General features: G+C 35.2%; 1 protein-coding gene across 1 annotated transcript in view; it reads right to left on the bottom strand.

Moving 5' to 3' along the window:
* Window positions 1-19,552, bottom strand: part of LOC113237146 (integrin alpha-PS2) — a 59,965-nt gene that overhangs the window by 26,543 nt on the left and 13,870 nt on the right. Inside the window, exons 3-4 of the mRNA XM_026473445.1 lie at window positions 5,904-5,952; window positions 5,446-5,514 (exon numbers count right to left, since the gene is read on the bottom strand). Coding sequence (XP_026329230.1) covers window positions 5,446-5,514; window positions 5,904-5,952 — 118 coding nt within the window. The remainder of the gene's footprint in view (window positions 1-5,445; window positions 5,515-5,903; window positions 5,953-19,552) is intronic.

The following is a 19,552-nucleotide window of genomic DNA, read 5'->3' on the forward strand; positions in this document are numbered from 1 at the left end:
GCGACACTTTGGAAGCCGATGTGCAAGCCACTCGACAACAAACGTCGTCTAGAAACAAATCTACACATTTCTAGGTTCTTTGTCGTGGTGACAAATAAACTAGAAATGTGTAGATTATATAAGTACCTCTATGTAGTTATGTATATAGGTAGCTATGTAAAATACCGCTGCGACAGCCACAATAGCAGAGTTTCAGGGGTACAGGCACTCTTTGCTACATATAAGAAAAACCAATACCGTTAAACCAGAAACAGAACTTTTTGAAAATTTGTTACATAGTGGAATCATTTCGCATGTAGAATGTCTTTAAAACTATGGTACTCGTAGGATATCCAGTTAGATTATATTAACGATACCGTCTTTGGAAATCCATAGAAACACATGGATATTCGATCATTCGATTTCGACCGCAGTCTGTAAGTACAGGGTCAAGACCATGCCAAGTTTGACACAGATTTAAATTAAACCCTGTCGCTTACGATAACAATGTCTAAAGTAGCTTGACGTACTCTTGATTGTATCACATTTCGTACTATTGGTATAATAAAGCCACATGTGATACCTCAAAAGTGCTTTTTATCACTTTTGACGTATCACATGAAAGTCATAAAAAAGCTATCATTTTGAAGAACGATAATTTCGTTCGCAGAATCCATAAACCTCTCTCCTAAAAAATTGAACATTTTGCAGATATGATGCTTTATTATGTCTGAGAGGACAAGAAAGCAGAGTCGCAGATGTCACCACACGCGTAACGAACCTTAAGTCGCGGTGGGCGGGTTACGTTGCTCGAAAGCATAGCTCCTGGTGTAAGGTCCTCGAATGGGACGGACGGGGGCCTTGGGGAGAAAAACGCGCCAGAGGGAGACCGCAGACACGCTAGAAGGATGATGTAAAGAAACTGGCGGGGTTGAACTGGACTGGATATGAATCCCCAAAAACGGTTAAAGATCTTTGCCCACTATCCCGGACCATACTATGAACGTATCAGACGCGAAACAAACATGACCAGACACTAGAACATATCAACAACGTATCATGCCCGTATACAACGCGGTCGGAGACCGCATCATCCTCGCTCCATAGGTGTACGGTCCCCATTCTATTGGTTGTAGATCTTTCAAGACGAAGAGGAGAAAGAGGGAACCAACAAAGAACGTCTAGGCGTAATTGGGTTCATGACATTCTAACAAAAATAAAATTCGCGGGAGAAATACTGGACTTTATATGAACAACTTGATGATGAAGAAAACTGCAAAACCTTGTTGTCGGAAATTCGTTGTCGGTCATGTCATGTCACGCTACGGTGTTGGTCGGTGAAGCAACTGTCTAGTGGGCATTGATTCATAGTAATATACATATTCATACAAAGATCACTTTTTTGCATATATGTCGTTACAGCTAGTCATAGAATGATACGTTGTAGTGGGCAGAGTCCTTGAGCTTTGGCCTAATCCTGGACATCCTCGCGAAATCTGCAGCTTGTTACAGCATTTAAGTTAAAGCCAATTTTAAGTACTTATTTTGATTAGCAGGGTTGTTTATAAGCAGAACGCTTTTAATTTTGTTATTTATGTATTGTTAAACCTGTACATCCTTTTAAACCTATAACCATTTATTTAACGTTTTCTTAGTTATAATCCTAGTTTACTAATTACTAAGTAATCTACATTTACTTACTCTAAATCTAGAGAATATTTAACTTGTTTATTTATGGTAACTTTTAAGTTATTATTTTAATCATATCTATGCATAACAAATTAGCACATCTTATTGAAGTAAAAGTTTTCACAAAAATTTCTATGTTTCGTGCAATATTCAAAAGCAGTTGCTTCTTTTCTACTGCTATTTAGTTCTAGGACAAAAGGTCACTAAAGAAGCTCTCTGTATCACACTGTAGTGGATAAGCTCATCGTAAGTCGGTAATTCAGTATCGTCAAAAGGCAGCGCCAAATTTAACATAAAACCTGTCGATTTGTCACTGAATTGACGACCAGGATACGTTGAGCCGAAATTTAATCATAATCTGATAGAACGAACGTTGTAATATTGAATATTCATTCATAAGGTGTTTGGTGGTCATCGATGTGAGAAAAGCTACGATAAATTTTGTGTGAAAGCCGATGATTGTACATTGTATTCGTTTGTTATCAAAAAAAGACAGGCTGAATCAACAGGGTTAAATAAAACTAAAGAGCTTACTAGATGTATACAAATCTATAGTTGTTCAAAAGTTTGTTCTTTTGACAACGGTGAAGCGTGCAGAAAATGACATTTTCCGCCCTAATGCAGCGGAAAACTACGCCCCTATTAAATGTTTACAAACACGATTTAAAAGTTTGCTAAGTCAAATGTGAAAATTATGTAAATAACAAATAAAAAAAACAAAGCAATGGATTTGCTAAATTGTTATAAACTGTTGTTAATGTTGTATGTATACTTTTTTTTTCACCTCACCAGCTCGATAGGCTTTCTTTCTCATAGGAAACTTGCGCGCAAAAGCGTTTTTTTTCACGCTAGCGTGGAAAAGTGAAATTCGAACTTGACGATTGACTGTAGTGTACTTAACTTTTTCTTTCGATGTAAAAACATAATGACACGTTAAACTACGCGGTCTCGCACATTACAGTAACATAAATCTGTTGTTATATTTTATTCTTATTATTGTTCACATTAAATTGACAAAGAAGTTATTTGTTATGCAAGGCTGAAAAAGTTGTTCTTTGACGCGAGTGCTTCTATTGAAACGTGAGCAAGCGAAGGAGTCTAAGGGTCGTATTCTAGAATTATACTAAATACTTCAAAGCACTAGAAATCATACTCAAGTCCTTGCCATTAGGGTCGTATTTCCAGTGCTTGAATTCATACTCAAGTCTGCTCAAATCCTGACTTGAGCGTTGAGTAGCGTTCTGGAATACGACCCTAAGACGAAGTTTGTTATAGTTTAACTGTTCTTCTTTCGTCTACCATTTTCCTCGCTATAGTGAGGTGAAAAGTGGTTTTGCATCTCGTACCTTGAAACCCTCGCTACGCATTTATAGGATCCTGCGCTTGCACTGATTTCTAAACAAACACTCGTGTCAAATAACAACTTTGCAGCCTTGCATAACAAATAACTATTGTCAAACAAACCGTTTCAATTGATCAGATTAGAGTAGTTAGCATTAATATAAGAAATAACTGGTTAATGACTGTACCATGTCAGTCAGCCATGACTATGAGATCTGTAAAGAGCCTGAAACGTTAATTTGTTTGAAAAAATTTACATCGGTAAAAATTTTTTTTTTCCGATGTGCAGTAATAGTGGAAACCTATAAACTCGATATTATAGATTGTATTGTATGATGTTCGAGTGTCAGCCTTTTAATTTTTATTTAATAAAGAACAAATTTAGTGATTTTTTTTACATGAAATATTGTTATTTTTTTGTTTTTCCTTATAAATCCCCATAAATATAAAAAGTTTTAAGTGAATTCGGGAATTATATGAAACCAATATCTGTCGGACATCGAGAATGAAGCGCAAATTGAAAAACTTCAACAAATAAAAAAAGCACAGTTCATTGTTATTGCAAACGAGTTGATTTACAGCGTCAAGAGTTTGCAATAACCTTGACAAACAAGTTGACACTTTACAGCGTCAAGAGCATGCAATAACCTTGACAAGCGTGTTGAAACGTTACAACGTCAAGTTTGCAATAACCTTGACAAACAAGTTGACACTTTATAGCGTCAATAGCTTGCAATAACCTTGACAAACAAGTTGACACATTACAGCGTCAAAAGTTTGCAATAACCTACTTTTCCTGCCTATTAAAATAATGTACTATTTAGGACATAAAACACACGGTATTTTTTCACACAACTCATGCAAATACGGGAAATCGAATTTCCATAACGATCTCAAAACGTAAAACAAAAAAAATTATTAAAATTCGCCCTTAATGCTTTACATCGTCCTGTTGACATTTGCGCTGTTTTTTCTCGATAACATACCAATCACGGAACAAACCTTAATTCTGCGAATTTGAGCAAACCTAACAACAATATTTTCTTCGTAGCTGTTAATAAATTAATATACAATAGCACCAGGTCCGGATTTAAAATTAATTATTGTTTAGTTATAAATATAAGCATTTCAAGGGTTACTTCGATCGCCTAAAACAATTATGGGTTGTTTATAACAAAGTAAGGGTCATCGTAGACTTAAAGAAAAACTCCAAGAGCATTGTTTTTTAGATGAACTAATAATCACTATTACAGTAATACAAAGTTCTTACTCAATTTCTAGGACCGATTATTATGATTCACGAACAAAAATATCTTTTTAACCGAGTTCACAAAAGGAGGTTCAGCTATTTTTTTTGTGTTTTGTGATTACTCTGAGATTTGTGAACCGATTTCGGGTTGAATCAACAAAACTTGACAAATAGACATTGACTTACAATTATATGGACGTCGGGTCCGCGCTAAAAAGTGTCCGCACTTGTAAGGCGCTAAAATCGTATACAGAGCGCGACACTCCGCTTTAGTCTTCATTTGTTCTACGGACAGCGCGATACTGCGATGACATAACAATTTAAATTTCGAATAGGTTGACTTGGGACATTTTTTTCGTGGTTTTTGTATTAGACCCGTCGTCCATTTATTTGTAAGTCAATGCAAATAGATGTATTTTTTAAATAAAAAAAGTTTGTTTTATATTTGCTGCAAACAGTTTGGGTTGGAAAACAATTTGTTGAAACAATGACCAGTGAAAAGGTTTTGAAACAGTGAATGAGAATTTGAAAAGGCTGAAGTGCTTAGTGAGAACAAAAAGAGCTTGCATGAAAATATTGATATGTAAGTGTAATAAGAGGGATTTTCCAAAATCGTGCAAAGTGGACATCGACAATGTCTGCTTATTCCAATGGACATCCAATGTCACGAGTAATTATACTCGTCGAGTAATGAATAAGAGCTTCGTAATAATAGATATTTAATTTAAGAAGATAATTATTAACAAAAGATCGAACACTAAAGCGGTATGCTGAAGGCGCTGGATCGAATTCAGCCGGATCGTAGGAATTTTCGTATTGTTTAAACTGTGTATTAATGTGTGAAGTAATTTCACAAAAAAATATTAAATATCATGATAGTAAGACATCGTGATATTCAATATACTCAATAAGTATTACAATAAACGTTCAAAAGTGTTCAAATCTTTCAATATCGGTCCTATGACAATAAATTAACTTCAATGGAACATTGCTCGAGCAGTTTCAATCTTGATCTACTGTGACCTTCAAGGTTAGGTTAGGTTATACTCAAATAGCAGATATTAAGGTTAAAAATCTAGTTGAAAATGGATTTGTAGGCGTTTTTAGATTCAGGCGTTTGTAAGCCTCTATGTTATTTTGGTTAAGGGAGTTATAATGCCAATTTCTCTGTAGACGTTTGCTTTTACCTTCTTCGTCCCTTATTTTCGGCATAAAGAAGATGAATCTTTCGCTAGGATTTATCGAAAACGTTCGCCCTGTGAATTTTCCAATAATCAGTCACATACATTTATAATTTAGTCTTGTAAAATTGTTTGCTCATTATAGTTATAGTGTTAGATACCTCTCTTTAACACAGACTCCAAGAAATCAAGGTTGAGAAAATGAGCGAGAGCGTCTGAGTAGCTCAAAGTTAACTTTGAAATGAATCAAGTTAAACCCCACAGATGGAACAAGATATAGATATCTAAAGTTTAGTTTAAAGTAAGAAACTGAAATTCAGGAATAAAGAAATTCTGTCTAGGTAAAGAAACAAGGAAAAAATTAAGTTTTCCCAATGAGCAAACGATTCGTTATAGGAGAAACTTCAAAATGCTAATGTAAATACGAAGATTCAGCTGTGGTAATAGATTAATATGGGATTTACCTTGCCAATAGAAGCTGCCCGGGGCACCCATAAACAGTCTCTGTCCATCCTGAAAATAAATAAAAGTAATTGTTAATAGGCATTCGAGGCTTTAAACACATTGACCGCGTGCATATTGTCGTTGGGGTGAATTATTAAGTCTTTTTTGAAGACGGAGTAAAGTAACACTTGCAAGGTTTCATAAAATTTTAAATAGTCATGTAGTTGTTGTCGACAGTTTTATCGACAGATTGTGAAAGAAGAATTTTGCCTAAAAAGTCTGGATTGAAAACGTTACAACGTTCTAATGATTACTAACTGCGTTATTGCCTGTTTATGCTTATTTTAACAGTTAGCCTACTAGTATCGAAATATATTTTTATTCATATACTTTTTAATAAGGACCGGCGATTACGACCGAAGGATTTGTTTACCTATATTGAATTTCCTCTTTGTATTTTAATAGACGTAGTTCGTAGTTAGTATAAGTATCAGCTGTGAGACGTGATAATTGTCTTTAGTAAAGCCTCAGCAAAACAAAAAACACTTGCCTTAACAAGTGGCGCCTTGGGAACAAATAAACACAACACTTATGTATAAACACACAAGATACTAGTACACTTTCTTTTACTAGTTAATTATTTTACACGTAAAATTGAGCACAAAATGTAGTAAGTTACTTTAAAATATTTTTAATATTTAATGATACGTGTAAAATTTTAGGCAAGCCGATGGGAATCGAGTTGTAAGCGGCCAGGCGCCCTGGCCGCTGATAAGTATGTATGAACTTACAAAAATCGATAATTCAAATGAACCTGTGCTCAGTAGATGGGAGAATCAAAGTCAAAGTCAAAGTCAAAGATTATTTATTCCATAGGTAAAATAAATTTACACTTGAAAACGTCACATTTAAGCTACTGCTCGTTCACTACGCTGACCTCCCTGAGAAGAACGAGCAAGAAACTCTAGGGGTTGCTCTTTTAAAATGAACTTAAATGCTATGGAATACACTTTGAATCAAATTTGTGTGGATTCTGGAGCCGTATCGTCTTTCCTTATATCTTTATCTAACATGTAGTCTTTAATTTTGTAATATGATTTTTCGGTCAAAATATTTTTGATGTAGTTTTTAAACTTAGGAAATGATAAACTTAATATATGCTCCGGAATGTTATTGTAAAAACGTATACAGTTCCCCATAATAATATAAATAATTGGTCGATGATGATTCAAACGAAACTTTAGCTATTTATTGCATAAGTGTGACCAACATTCAGTCGAAAGTCGATAGAATATTTATCGACTGCAAGTGGGCAACATGTCATAATTTTTCATCTTCAAAAAAGATGGACTATAGTTAATATGAATTTTGTCAGAATTTGAAGATTTCCACTGCAACTGTTTTGGGTAGTCGTGTCGCTTATCACCAGTCACACGACTTGTTCTTCCCGTCAATTTGATAATCATAAAAAAACACTCCTCCAGTATAACAAGGAATAAATGACACATAGTAAAACGGGATCTGAAAGATCCTTTACGAGGTTTGAACAATCTAGTAAAGATATGGACAGCTTTTTTACGATCCACTTATGGTAATAGTGGAATCTCTCTGCCTAATTGACTGTACACTGTTTCTATTGCTGTGGTATATCAGAACCTATTTTGAAATGTGTATGTATACTTGTTTCGTTTGCAATGGGCTAGAACTAAACCAATTTATGCAAAATCATTTAGAAAGCACGTATCTTTAATATTTTTTTTATGATACCATGTGACGGAACAAACAAGTCGTGCGCGTGATGTTAAGCGATACGCCTGTTCATAGCAGTTGCAGTGACACTCGGAACTTTAAATCGCAAAGAGCATCACTCGTGTGCCTGTAATTTCACCAGCACCGGCAGCTCCCTTCAAAACCGGAACGCAGTAATGCTCATATATTACTCGGCGACAAACATAGGTAAGATGGCAGTACTTCCCTGGACGAATTCTTAAACGGTGATAATTAACGTTTAGAACGGTTTTCAAGCTATAATCTCTGATATATATAATTGAAAATAAAATATATATCGATACATATAAAGTTTTACTTAACTTCGTTCAATACAACAATTACAAAAAGAATTCATGACACTGATAATACTATTGGAATTAAAACCCATTTTGTCGTGTCATATGTTCTTCGTTTCTCAAACTCGATGTTTTCTTGTTTCGGTAGTGCGTTATGTATTGTTATTAAACTTGTTATTTATTGTTAATAATTTTGTAATAGATAAATAGAATTGTGGAACACGAGAACCTCCTCCTTTTCCAATTCCGTTAAAAATACAAGGTTTAGCACGCCTGCATTCTTTGTCATACTTTGACAGTGTATTTCTTTGTTTTGAACATCTAATTATTATTCATACTATAGTTGTAAGTGGGCGACTACAAATCTAGACGGCAGCGAGAGCCGCGGCGCGGTGGCGACGGCGGTGCCGGTGGCGGCTTACGCGACTTGTGTGACGCGTCAGAACGGTCTCGGTTACATACTGTATAAAGCCCGCAATACACGTTAGCCGAGCCTACGCCAACGCGAGCGTAAGCAAATTGATTGGACTAGTTTTGTGGAGCTGCCCACACGTTGGCCGCTGTCGTTTTCATTGTGTACTGAAACAATATGGACGACGCCGATGTACCGCACTAAAAAGTTTGGCAATTCGTTTTTATGCCGAACCATCAAATCGTGGAACCAAATCCCGGCGCATGTATTCCCTCCCCTCACAAACATCGGGTCCTTCAAACGTAGTGTGAAGAAGCATTTGGCCAGACCGGCAAAATGATAGTGACGGAGTGAAGATATTTGTGTTTTCCATCCGTTACTCTCATCTCTGGACTGTATTCGCACTTTCCATCAGGCGCGGTGCAGTCATTTTGCCGAGTCACAATAAAAAAAAATGTAGAAGTTATTGCAGATGCTGCTGTTTATTTCATGAACGCCTATAATTATTACGTTAGTGTATAACGTAATAAAGTACAAAGTAACAAAACAAAAGACAAAAAGAAGGTGGTGGATGCTGAGTATTACAAAAATAGAACAAAGTAAGATGAACATAGAAGAACGTCCTTGGGGTTCCAAATAACAGATTGATTCTGATAGACCTCCAAAAACTTGAAAATATCTTGATTTTTACTGTGCAACATTTTGCAGACGAGTGGTCGTGAGGGACGACCAGTCGTGACAAGACACGCCAAATGAGCCCGTTATACACGTTGGCGCTCGCCATCACACGCCTAGGCTCGGCCAACATGTATTGCCGGCTTAACCCGCAATACATGTTGGCCGAGCCTAGGCGAGTACAGGGCAATGCCAACGTGTAGACAGTCTATTTGATTTGCCTTCGCTCGGTATCGCTCGCCTAACTAGCCGAGTGAAGGCGAGCGCTGTCGTGTATGGGGCTCATAATATGGTTAGATTTATTTTAGTGTGTCTTAATATGACGTGACGGCTTGTGCTGTGTCGCATAAGACGCGATCCCGATCTGCGTCAGGACGGGTGAGCTGGGGAGCGGTGGAGCGGCCGCGTCACGTCAGATCAGAGAAGTGTGCACGTGCCAGTGCTGAATATATAGTGCCTCAGATATTCTAAAATCTTTCATCGCTCTCAAGTTATTTAACCAGAGAACTCGCTTTTACTCTCTCGTTTTTTATTCACTGGATAAACCCAATATGTTTTTTTTTTGTATTGTTGCCACTATCACAAATTGAATATCTTCTTCATAATCTGAATCATTTGAGAGAAAGAGAAAACATTGCGAACGTATGAACTCTCCAACAGCGGTATTCATTCTAAATATTGTCAGAAGGCGTCAGAACACGACATATAGATGTGAACGCCAGCCACGTCGCGTCACGCCAGACAAAATATATGTATAAACGCGGTTTGAGTTTGCTACATTTAGAGGATGCTATCAGTACTTATGTGCTTGGATTGTCGGTACTGTACTATAGAATTTCCATAATAATTTCCAAATATAAGTACTTTATTTATTTCGCAGAACTAACGGACTATTGAACATAATAAATAAATTGCGCTTAAAAACAATAGCAAAAAATCATTTTACACACGCATGAAAACAATACGATTCTTAAATATCCACCATATTCAGCTTCTTACAAACATTTAAATAAGTACAGCGACTACTTGAGAACCAGTCTAAGGGTCGTATTTTAGAACTCAACTCAATACTCAAGTCAGGACTTGAGTATTGAGTTGAGCACTGAAAATCATGCTCAAGTTCTTGCCAGTAGGGTCGTATTTCCAGTGCTTGAAATCATACTCAAGTCTGCTCAAATCCTGACTTGAGCATTGAGTAGAGTTCTGGAATAAGAACCCTAATCCTTAGAAAAGGTGTTATGAGCTCTAAATATGAATCATTATGAAACATTATAACTCATACTGAATAAAAGAATAGAGTACTGTGAAAAGGTTACGTCACAGTATCTACATCGCACTCATACTTTCGTGACGTCACTTTACCGCCGCAAACTAAGCGAACTGGTGGCTGGCGTCGAAAACAAACAACTTTTAACCGCGCCGCCGCCGCCGCCGCTCGAATCGCTTTCGCCACCGCGTCACCGCTCGCCCTCATCCAGTTTGTGGCCTAACGCTTGTCATCTGAACCGACCCTTAGGCCACAAAAGCCAAGAGACAAAAAACAGACATGTTACTGAACTACATGTTTATTTGTTTTTGTTATATTGCCCTAGTTTTACTTGTATTATATAATTTGCATCTTGTAACTGCGTCAAAATATAATAAAAACAGCAGTTACTTCGTTATTGCAAGCAATTTGTCGATCATTCTCGGATTAGTGTTCACTGTCTAATTTCCGTGGGCAATTTTTATTATTTAGTTATTCCATTTGTTTATTTAATATTCGAATATTGCAGCGTAAAATATTATTTAATAATAACACGATAATATACTTGAATATTTATAAAATAAACATTGCCACGAAAATTAGGTAATGAACACCAGTCGGAGAGTGACCGCATTGTTTCCCTGCTAAAATGTTAATAATCAAGTTAATTAATCAAGTATAATTATTATATAAAAAAAGAAAAATTACCACAAAGTTACGAATAAATAGATTCTCAAAGACGTATTCATTTTTATTAATAATAATATGATTGATGGGGAATGAAGGAAACGAAAGAAATGTCAGGATCTTTGCAAAAGACTTGTGTATACGTAAACAATACAGCAAAATATCTTGAAAGTGAATAATTTTAATTACATGAAATAATGTAATAAAAATACTTGGCTGCTCTGAGTTTTGTAACTTAACGGACTCACTAACCCAACAACCAATTTAAAACCCAATAAAGTATTTAAACAAGCTTCAAAGCGCCGACTCCTTAAAAAGAGCGACATGTACAGACCAAAATGGGCTGGAATTGCATATAAAATTATTGGAATAATGTACAATCTGTGGTTAAAAATTTCATACCAAAACGGCTAGTATTCTATGCGATTTAAGAAAAAACAACTGGACACAAATAAGGCTCATTATCTCCCTAAACGGAGCAGAGAAAAACTACGTCTCATCAACCAATAGCATCTCGTTATTTTGATTAAGTGGCGTGGAGATTTCAAAACCACGAAATGCTATTGGTTGATGAAACACAGCTCTTAATTTATCCAATCCGCTTCCAGAGATAATGGGCCTAAAGGTAGCATAATTAAAAAAAAAAGTTAATTATTATTATTATAATTAAAAAAAAAAGATAATTTTTTGAAATTGATTTTTTTGAAAGTTTTTCAATTGGGACATAACAACTTTGTATTTCAATAAAACACAGAATAATTGAAATATCGAAATCTGAAATTTATTCCAGATGTAGGACATACATATGTTACATTTAAGAATGGAATTCGATCTCGTTCATATGACAGTATTTATATGAATGAGATAGATTTATATTCTTAAATGTAACATGTGTACTGCACCTGGAATAAATTTCAAATCGGTATCTCAAACATTCTGTATTTTATTGAAATACTAAATTGTTATGTCTTTATTGAAAAACCCTATATAAATGGCGAAGAAACCATATCTCATCTATTCAACTATCTCATTATTGGAGTAGATGCACTCCAATAATGAGATTCTGTTTTATTTCACAAGGAATCCATGCCATTGTGCTTGTCTCCAATATACTTCTTAGATTATTAATGATACGGAAGAAACGCAAATTCTCAACTTTCAAACCGAGCAATGAGAGATGAGAGGCGTTTCGGGGTATAAATCCTACTCATTGGTATTCAATGTTTCGGTTTTGGCCGATAAATTCAACTCATCGAATTTCTCAGCCCAAATAATCAGTCAAATAACATAAAGAGCTTTATTTATCTTCATTGAAAAAACAACAATTTTGCTTTAAATAATATAATCTAAAGTTACACATGTAGATAGAAAGGCAAAAGTCTCAGCTGGAGCTGTTTTACGGAATTTACCTCTTTGATGATACTCGCTTCAGTTTATATTAGGGTAACCTTAGAATAATAACGCATAGAAACCTAGTCCGCACACGCTAAGTGAGGCAAATTGAAGCGCGCCAAAAGGGCCTACACGAGCGGGCGGGCCTTCAGTGCTCAAGGTCAACTTGCACCGCGAACAGATCTAGAATTTTAGCTAAAAATAACGAAATGTGCGGTAAATGAGTGTAAAAATACGTCGACAAACATAAAATAGATACTAACATCACATTCCACAAGGAAGTAACGCGTTTCAACTTGTATTTATATATAAATTTTCAATAAAACCGAAAATTAACCTACTACTTAAACTAGCCTACATGAATTTGATTTTTGCCTCACTTGTGACAGTTCGTTTGATATGAAACTATCATTCTATGCGTTATTATTCTAAGAGGGTAACCTACCATAAACTCGAATTTGTTTTTCCGAGATAACGTTTGTTCGAATTTTCATTACACCGAAAACCGAATTATAACGAAACCGTTGTTCTTTCAGGATATGTTGGATGTTTATCGCAAAGACACGATTAGGTTCGGTTAGATTAGGTTAAGTTAGATTTAGAAAAGAAAAAACATTTTTATCTCATAATTACTTTCGAGGTTATGAATATTCGAGGAAACGTTATTTCTAGAAAATGTAATTTCGGACTACGGATAGGTAACCTTATATTAGTAATAGTATGACGCGTCCCGAGTAGCTCCAATAAAATTATTATTAAAATATACACAACTCAAACTTGTAATTACGATCATTATGATGGTACCCGAGTCACAAGAAATATTCAGTTATAATATTCTGAGTATTCCTAATTTGAACTTTAGATAGGTATGAAGAGCACACAAATAAAAAAAAGAATAGTAAAATATTTAAAAAAAATTAAATAACTATTGTAACAACTATAACCTCAACCCGCCAATAGTTTCATCGCGCCACCGCTAGATGGCATTAGTTGTACTCTGACACGCGCTATCGTTTTGTTAACTCCAATAGTATAAGTAATCTCATATGTTTTGAATTGTTGATGCTTACTATGACTACAGCATTGATACAGCTTTGAATGGCACTCAAGTTGTTAAGACGATTCGGTCCTATTACTGCTATTCTTAGGTTTTAGCACTGAACTGGTGCTTTCACGCTAGTGAGACATACAGCTCGGTCCCCAGCCGCATACCTTTTTGTTTCGTCGTGTATGTAATATACGCCTTGAGCACTTTCCGTCTGCGTCTCAATTTCTACGCACCCTCTCCGCTCACCAGCGCTACACTATGATTAAAATAATAATAATAAATAAAAATTCTATAAATTCGCTGGTCAATGAAACTGCACCCAAGTACTTTCCGATTGTTGCTTTTAAAGTAACCATAGCTTCAATTTCTTTTTGAAAGTACAAGACGACTTTAAGTTCTTTATTGGAGGAGGCAAATCATTTCAACAGAAGATAGATACCGTATCGATCGTACATCGCCATCAATCCTGTCATTCCAATTCTTTAGCTAAGTAGGAATAGCATTACTGTTATGCTTTTCATAATTATTATTTCCGATGCCACAACTTCAGCAGTTGTTTAAAGTTCGGTGTTAACTTTGTAGGCACCACATCCAAATCGTCGTTAAAACACTACACTATGTCTTTCAACAGATTCGTCACACGGACTACATAATCTCGAATTTAATTACTCGCAGAGCCTTTTGTTATCCTCTTTGTAACTTAACATGTTAAGTACTCATTAAGTTTACGAGTCGCTTTTCAGTCTTTCCATTTTGGAAACTTAATTATGAGCTGTTGAAATTCAATTACGGTGTTAGGCGAAATCTTTTAACTCTGCAATGGTTTTGAATAGTGGAAGAATTAATTTGCTGCGTAGGTACTTGTCATTAAGAGGCGGACACACTAGCCGCCCGCTACGGCTAACTTCAGTCAGTTATGCGAAGTATCCATCCCATTCGCGTTGCTATAGGTGGGTGATTATCATATTGCATGTGCTTGAAGCTATGTTATTAGTTTGCATTTTGTACTGCATTTTAAGGTGAGTCACCGGAGGAGTAGCGGGAAAAACAGTTTTGCTAGATTAAAATGGTTTAGGTATTTACTTTTAAAAACAGTCATAAAGACATACGATACACTTAGGGATATTGTCTACAGAATGTGCTAAATCGTTACACGATCTAACGAAACGAAAATTTCGAAATTATTAGGTATTCAACTGAGTTAACATAGATATTAATTAACATTTATCCCAAAACTTGAAAATTACGGAGCGGGTTAACGACCAGTGGTGCCAGATTAGGCGATTTTTCGCCATTTAGGCTACTTCGAGCGGTCGTGTGGCGATTAAAAAAGGTATCGGAGCGACTAGGCTATATTTAGGCTATGTTTGAAATAGGAAAAGGCGATTTTAGGCTACTTAATAAGATGTCTGGAAAATTACAAACTTGGTTGGGGATTTTGTGAGAAATGGAGTTGTAAAACAACTCATTTGGGGGTTTGAGTATTTCTACGTGTGGGGAATTAGGGAAATAAGAGAGTTCATTTTCCCCAATTTCCAACAGTAAGCAGAATTGTAAAATCGCTTTCCTTGATTTTTAGGGATTTTATGGCTTGGGCGAATATCGGCTACTTAACACGCATAAATTGGCGAATTAACTTCACAAAAGTCTGGCAACACAGTTAACGACACACCGGTGTACCGTCATCATCCCGTCGCCATCGGGTGCTTGTCGACGTCGGCTCCGAGTCCAATTTTCTTATTGTTTTCATATTTATTTTAATTTTTATTGCTTTAATTCATATGATTTTTGTAATCCAAGTACGCAGAAGCTGTGTAATAAACCTTCAGTGTAAAGTTTTAGTTTCAATATAGTTTTAAACGTCGTGAATGATGAATCTTGAATATCATCCAGAATCACATTCACACACATCATGCCCGTTATATTAATTTGTGGCTTTGTGAACATTTATTTTTATTCCTAATTATATCTATTTTCATAACAAAAAAAACTATTCTTCTTACCATATGTTAAATTTTAATGAACTGTGACGCTATTGTAACAATGTTACAAAAAGGTCAATATGTCTGCACATTAAGAATTTATTTAAAAAAAACATGAATAAAACAATAACATTTTCCCTGTCCCCGGGCAACTGACAATCTAATAAAGATATACAACACTGACAAGCTAACCGAAGACAATATTTCAGCGGGGCTTATTTAAAATCAATATTTCGCAAAAGGATCGTAGGACAAATCCTCATCGTTTTAGTTGCGCCCGCGCCGCTCGCCGCCATTGTCTGCAAATGGCTGCCGTAAACGGACGCGTTCCGAAACCATGTTTGTAAAGTCACAGGGAATGTTTAAGACATTGTCATTACAAGGAATTTTGCTTTGCATCGAAACAAAATCCTTGGAGTTAAAAGGTGACTGGAAAAAGCATGATTTTATTGTAATTTTAACTAACATTTGAACCCTAGTTACGAGATTTACGAGTAAGAAGTAACATTTATTTATTTCATCATTTTGCACAATACAATAATGGCGAACTTAATTCCATAAGTCATACTCTACCAGTCAACCATTGACCCAAACAAAGAAAAGACAAAAGGTTGGTGCTACACTGAAAACAGATAAAAAAGGAACAGAAAAAAAAATAATATTGTATGGTTAATTTATATGGTGTAAATAGACATAATACAGTATAAACATACTTAATATACTTATATAATAAACAATACATACATAATAAATATACCTAATATTCGTAATATACAGAGAAAAGTTTAAGGAGACTGGTATCATGACTGTGGCATCACAGTACATTTACTCAAATATTTTATATGCTCGTAAAAATATACATAATTTCAATAAGAAAGAAGATATCCATAATATTAACCTTAGAGCTAAGTCCAAACTCATGGTACCACGATTTCGTTTAACCAAGGTGAACAACTCTTTTATGGGGAACTGTATACGTTTTTACAATAAATTTCCGGAGCATATATTAAGTTTATCATTTCCTAAGTTTAAAAACTACATTAAAAATATTTTGATCGACAAATCATATTACACAATTGAAGACTACGTGTTAGATAAAGATGTATGGAGAGACGACATGGCTCCAGAATCCACACAAATTTGATTCAAAGTGTATTTCCATAGCATTTAAGTTTATTTGAAAAGAGCAATCCCTAGAGTTTCTTGCTCGTTCTTCTCAGGGAGGTCAGCGTAGTGAACGTGCAGTAGCTTAAAGGTGACGATTTCAAGTGTAAATTTATTTTACCTATGGAATAAATAATCTTTGACTTTGACTTTGACCATTATAGGTACATTACAGACATTTTTGTAAGTATTTAGTAGCAAACTTTCTTCGTATAGGAGACCCAGAAACAAACTGAGTGTCTGCATTTGCTAAGAAAATACACTTCCTTTCATCCCTTAACATGTTACGGATTCCATAGACGAATGGCAAGAACATAAGAAAGAAAGAAGTAGCAGTAGAGCTTCTTGTGAAAGGGTTTGTTCAGGGAAGCACTGCCACCTTTTTCTGCCGTGAAATTGTGTATGTGTGAGTGACGGGCGTAGTCGCACAGTCCGTTAGTTTTTTGCGATTTAAAGCTCTGCAACTGCTATGGACAGGCGTGTCACTTACTATTTTTATTTATTTATTTATTAAGGCTTTGGCAAAGCCATCAGCCTAAACATGAAGTTTAATTATGTTTCTGTAAATATGGCCGCCACAAAGAGGATAGGCAATTTGAGGCGGCGTGCTTGGATTGACTTGGGACTCCTTAAAACGGGCCGGTACGGGTATTCTAGTTCGAGATTCGTATAATTTCGCGTTTTAATCTTCGATTAAGGCACAATATCACTATCCTATTCCACTTTAAACTAGATTTCACAAAATAATTGAAAGTCAAAATAAAAACGAAACTTTTCCCTCCAAAAGGTCCAGAGCGAAACCCGTGTCACTTACGTCCCTTGGTATCATAAAAACCATCATATGTTATAAAATATTGCACCCTTGTGTAATAAAGTCACATCTGCAAAATGACAAATTTTCAGGACAGAGGTTTAAAGATTCTACGAACGAAATCTGTCATTAACTTTATATACTTAAACAGGAGAGTTATAAAATTTTTCATCACACTTGCTCGGAAACAGTGTCATGACATGCAGGCAAAGTCGACTGTAATGTTATAATAAATTATGCTCACGGGCTTTTTCATTACATTATTGCCCTATAGATTTTTTACACTTGACAAAAGTGTTCTATGCTCGAAACTTGTAGTGTAAAAAAACTAAACATTTGAAATTGATATATATTTTACTAAATCTATTTTGTGAATTCAAATTCTGCAGTATTTTTAGAATTTAGAAATTGTATACTTTACATCTAATACATTGTGGCTGCATGCGTCTGTACCTTGTAAAACATTTTATTTCGAATTGTATTATCTATGGAAGAATAGCTGGCAATCTGTTTAAAAAAAAAACAAAAACCATTGACTTACAATTATATGGACGACGGGTCTAATACAAAAACCACGAAAAAAATGTCCCAAGTCAACCTATTTAAGCGTAGTGACATGTAAAGGAATATGAATAAGCTAAAACGTTGAATTTAAATTGTAATGTCATCGCAGTACTGTCTAATTTTGCTTGCTTCGCTGTCAGTCGAACAAACGAAGACTAAAGCGTGAATGACGCTCTGTATACGATTTTAACGCCCTATAAGTTCGGACACTTTTTAGCGCGGACCCGACGTCCATATAATTGTAAGTCAATGACAAAAACCCACTATTTGCAAAATCCGTAAACGTTGTGTTGCATTTATTTATACCTTAATAATAATTTTGAACTTATGTAATGCTGTTATGGAAGAGAGGGGTTTCCTGACACCGGCATTATTATATGCTTAAAAGGAGACCCCTATCACTAGAAACTAGACTAAACTGTGTAATTTAATAATAATTAATAATATAACAAGAAATAAATTTCTCATAGATGGCGCTACGGCTAAAAAGTCGTTGAAAAACCAAATACAAAAGATACGACAACAAACACATAGAAAAATTCGTGAGGTCAGCTGGTTTGCTAGAAGAGTTCGAATCTTTGTATTAATAATTATAACAAACTAGTGGAGTAATTCCACATAAAAAATATTGAATATCAATTCAATAATATATTTAAAAGAAATAAGTTATCGTTGTATCATTTTCCTCGCAAATGCAATGAAAAACGAGTCATTAAAGACATCTCCAGCCTTCGCCTTCGGCCTTCTAACAAACTGTAGTTAGTAATTTCTTATTTACCGCCCTTGTATTTAGGTGCGCAATGTACTACTTATTACATGTATATAATTTCTTTCATATAATGCGTGTTATTTTTGTGACGATTTCTTGATAAAAGCACTTTTGCCATATGATTGCATCTGGTTTTATTATACCACGGGTACGACATTTGTGCTCTTAAGCACTCTTCTCTACTAAAGCGAATCCTATTTAACAAGAAAGTCACGTAGAATGGGCACGATCTATGCCGCTGTATAGTTTCAACCGTTCGTCGAATTTGATACCATCGCCCAGCATACACGAAAGATTTTAGATAACTGTAACAGACTTTTTTGTGACCTTGGCAGTGTGTTTATTGCCCTACCTTATGGGTTTGGAATTATAATTCTATACATGTTTTGTTAAAAGTTCATTTTAATGGTTCTTAATTTTAGTGTTATTCTTAGAAAATTGCGACATACTCATCGCTCATTCGGTGGTTCGAAATTATCAAGATTGTATTTATATATTTCTTTGATATTATCGTCGGTGTTTTGTGGAAAGGGTGAAAACGGCATTTCAAAAAATTTTTAACGACTATTTTAAAAGATTTACGTCCAGTTATAAATTTAGTTTTCAAATTTAAACTTAATTAAAACCCATACTGAATTGTAAAACAGGACCTAAATAAAATATTTTATCGCTGTTTGAAAAGAAAACAGCGATAAAACCCAAAACATGCTCCCCTGAAACATTTTTCGAAATGGCGCTTTCGCCCTTTCTACAATATACCGACGTTATGATAATTATACATGCTGATTCATAATTTTGTGTATTACGATTTTAATAAAAAATGACAAACGGTGAGAAAACTAAACAAACACGA

Source organism: Hyposmocoma kahamanoa, unplaced genomic scaffold (genome assembly GCF_003589595.1).
Source record: "Hyposmocoma kahamanoa isolate Upper Pololo Valley unplaced genomic scaffold, ASM358959v1 93, whole genome shotgun sequence".
NCBI classification, from domain to species: domain Eukaryota; kingdom Metazoa; phylum Arthropoda; class Insecta; order Lepidoptera; family Cosmopterigidae; genus Hyposmocoma; species Hyposmocoma kahamanoa.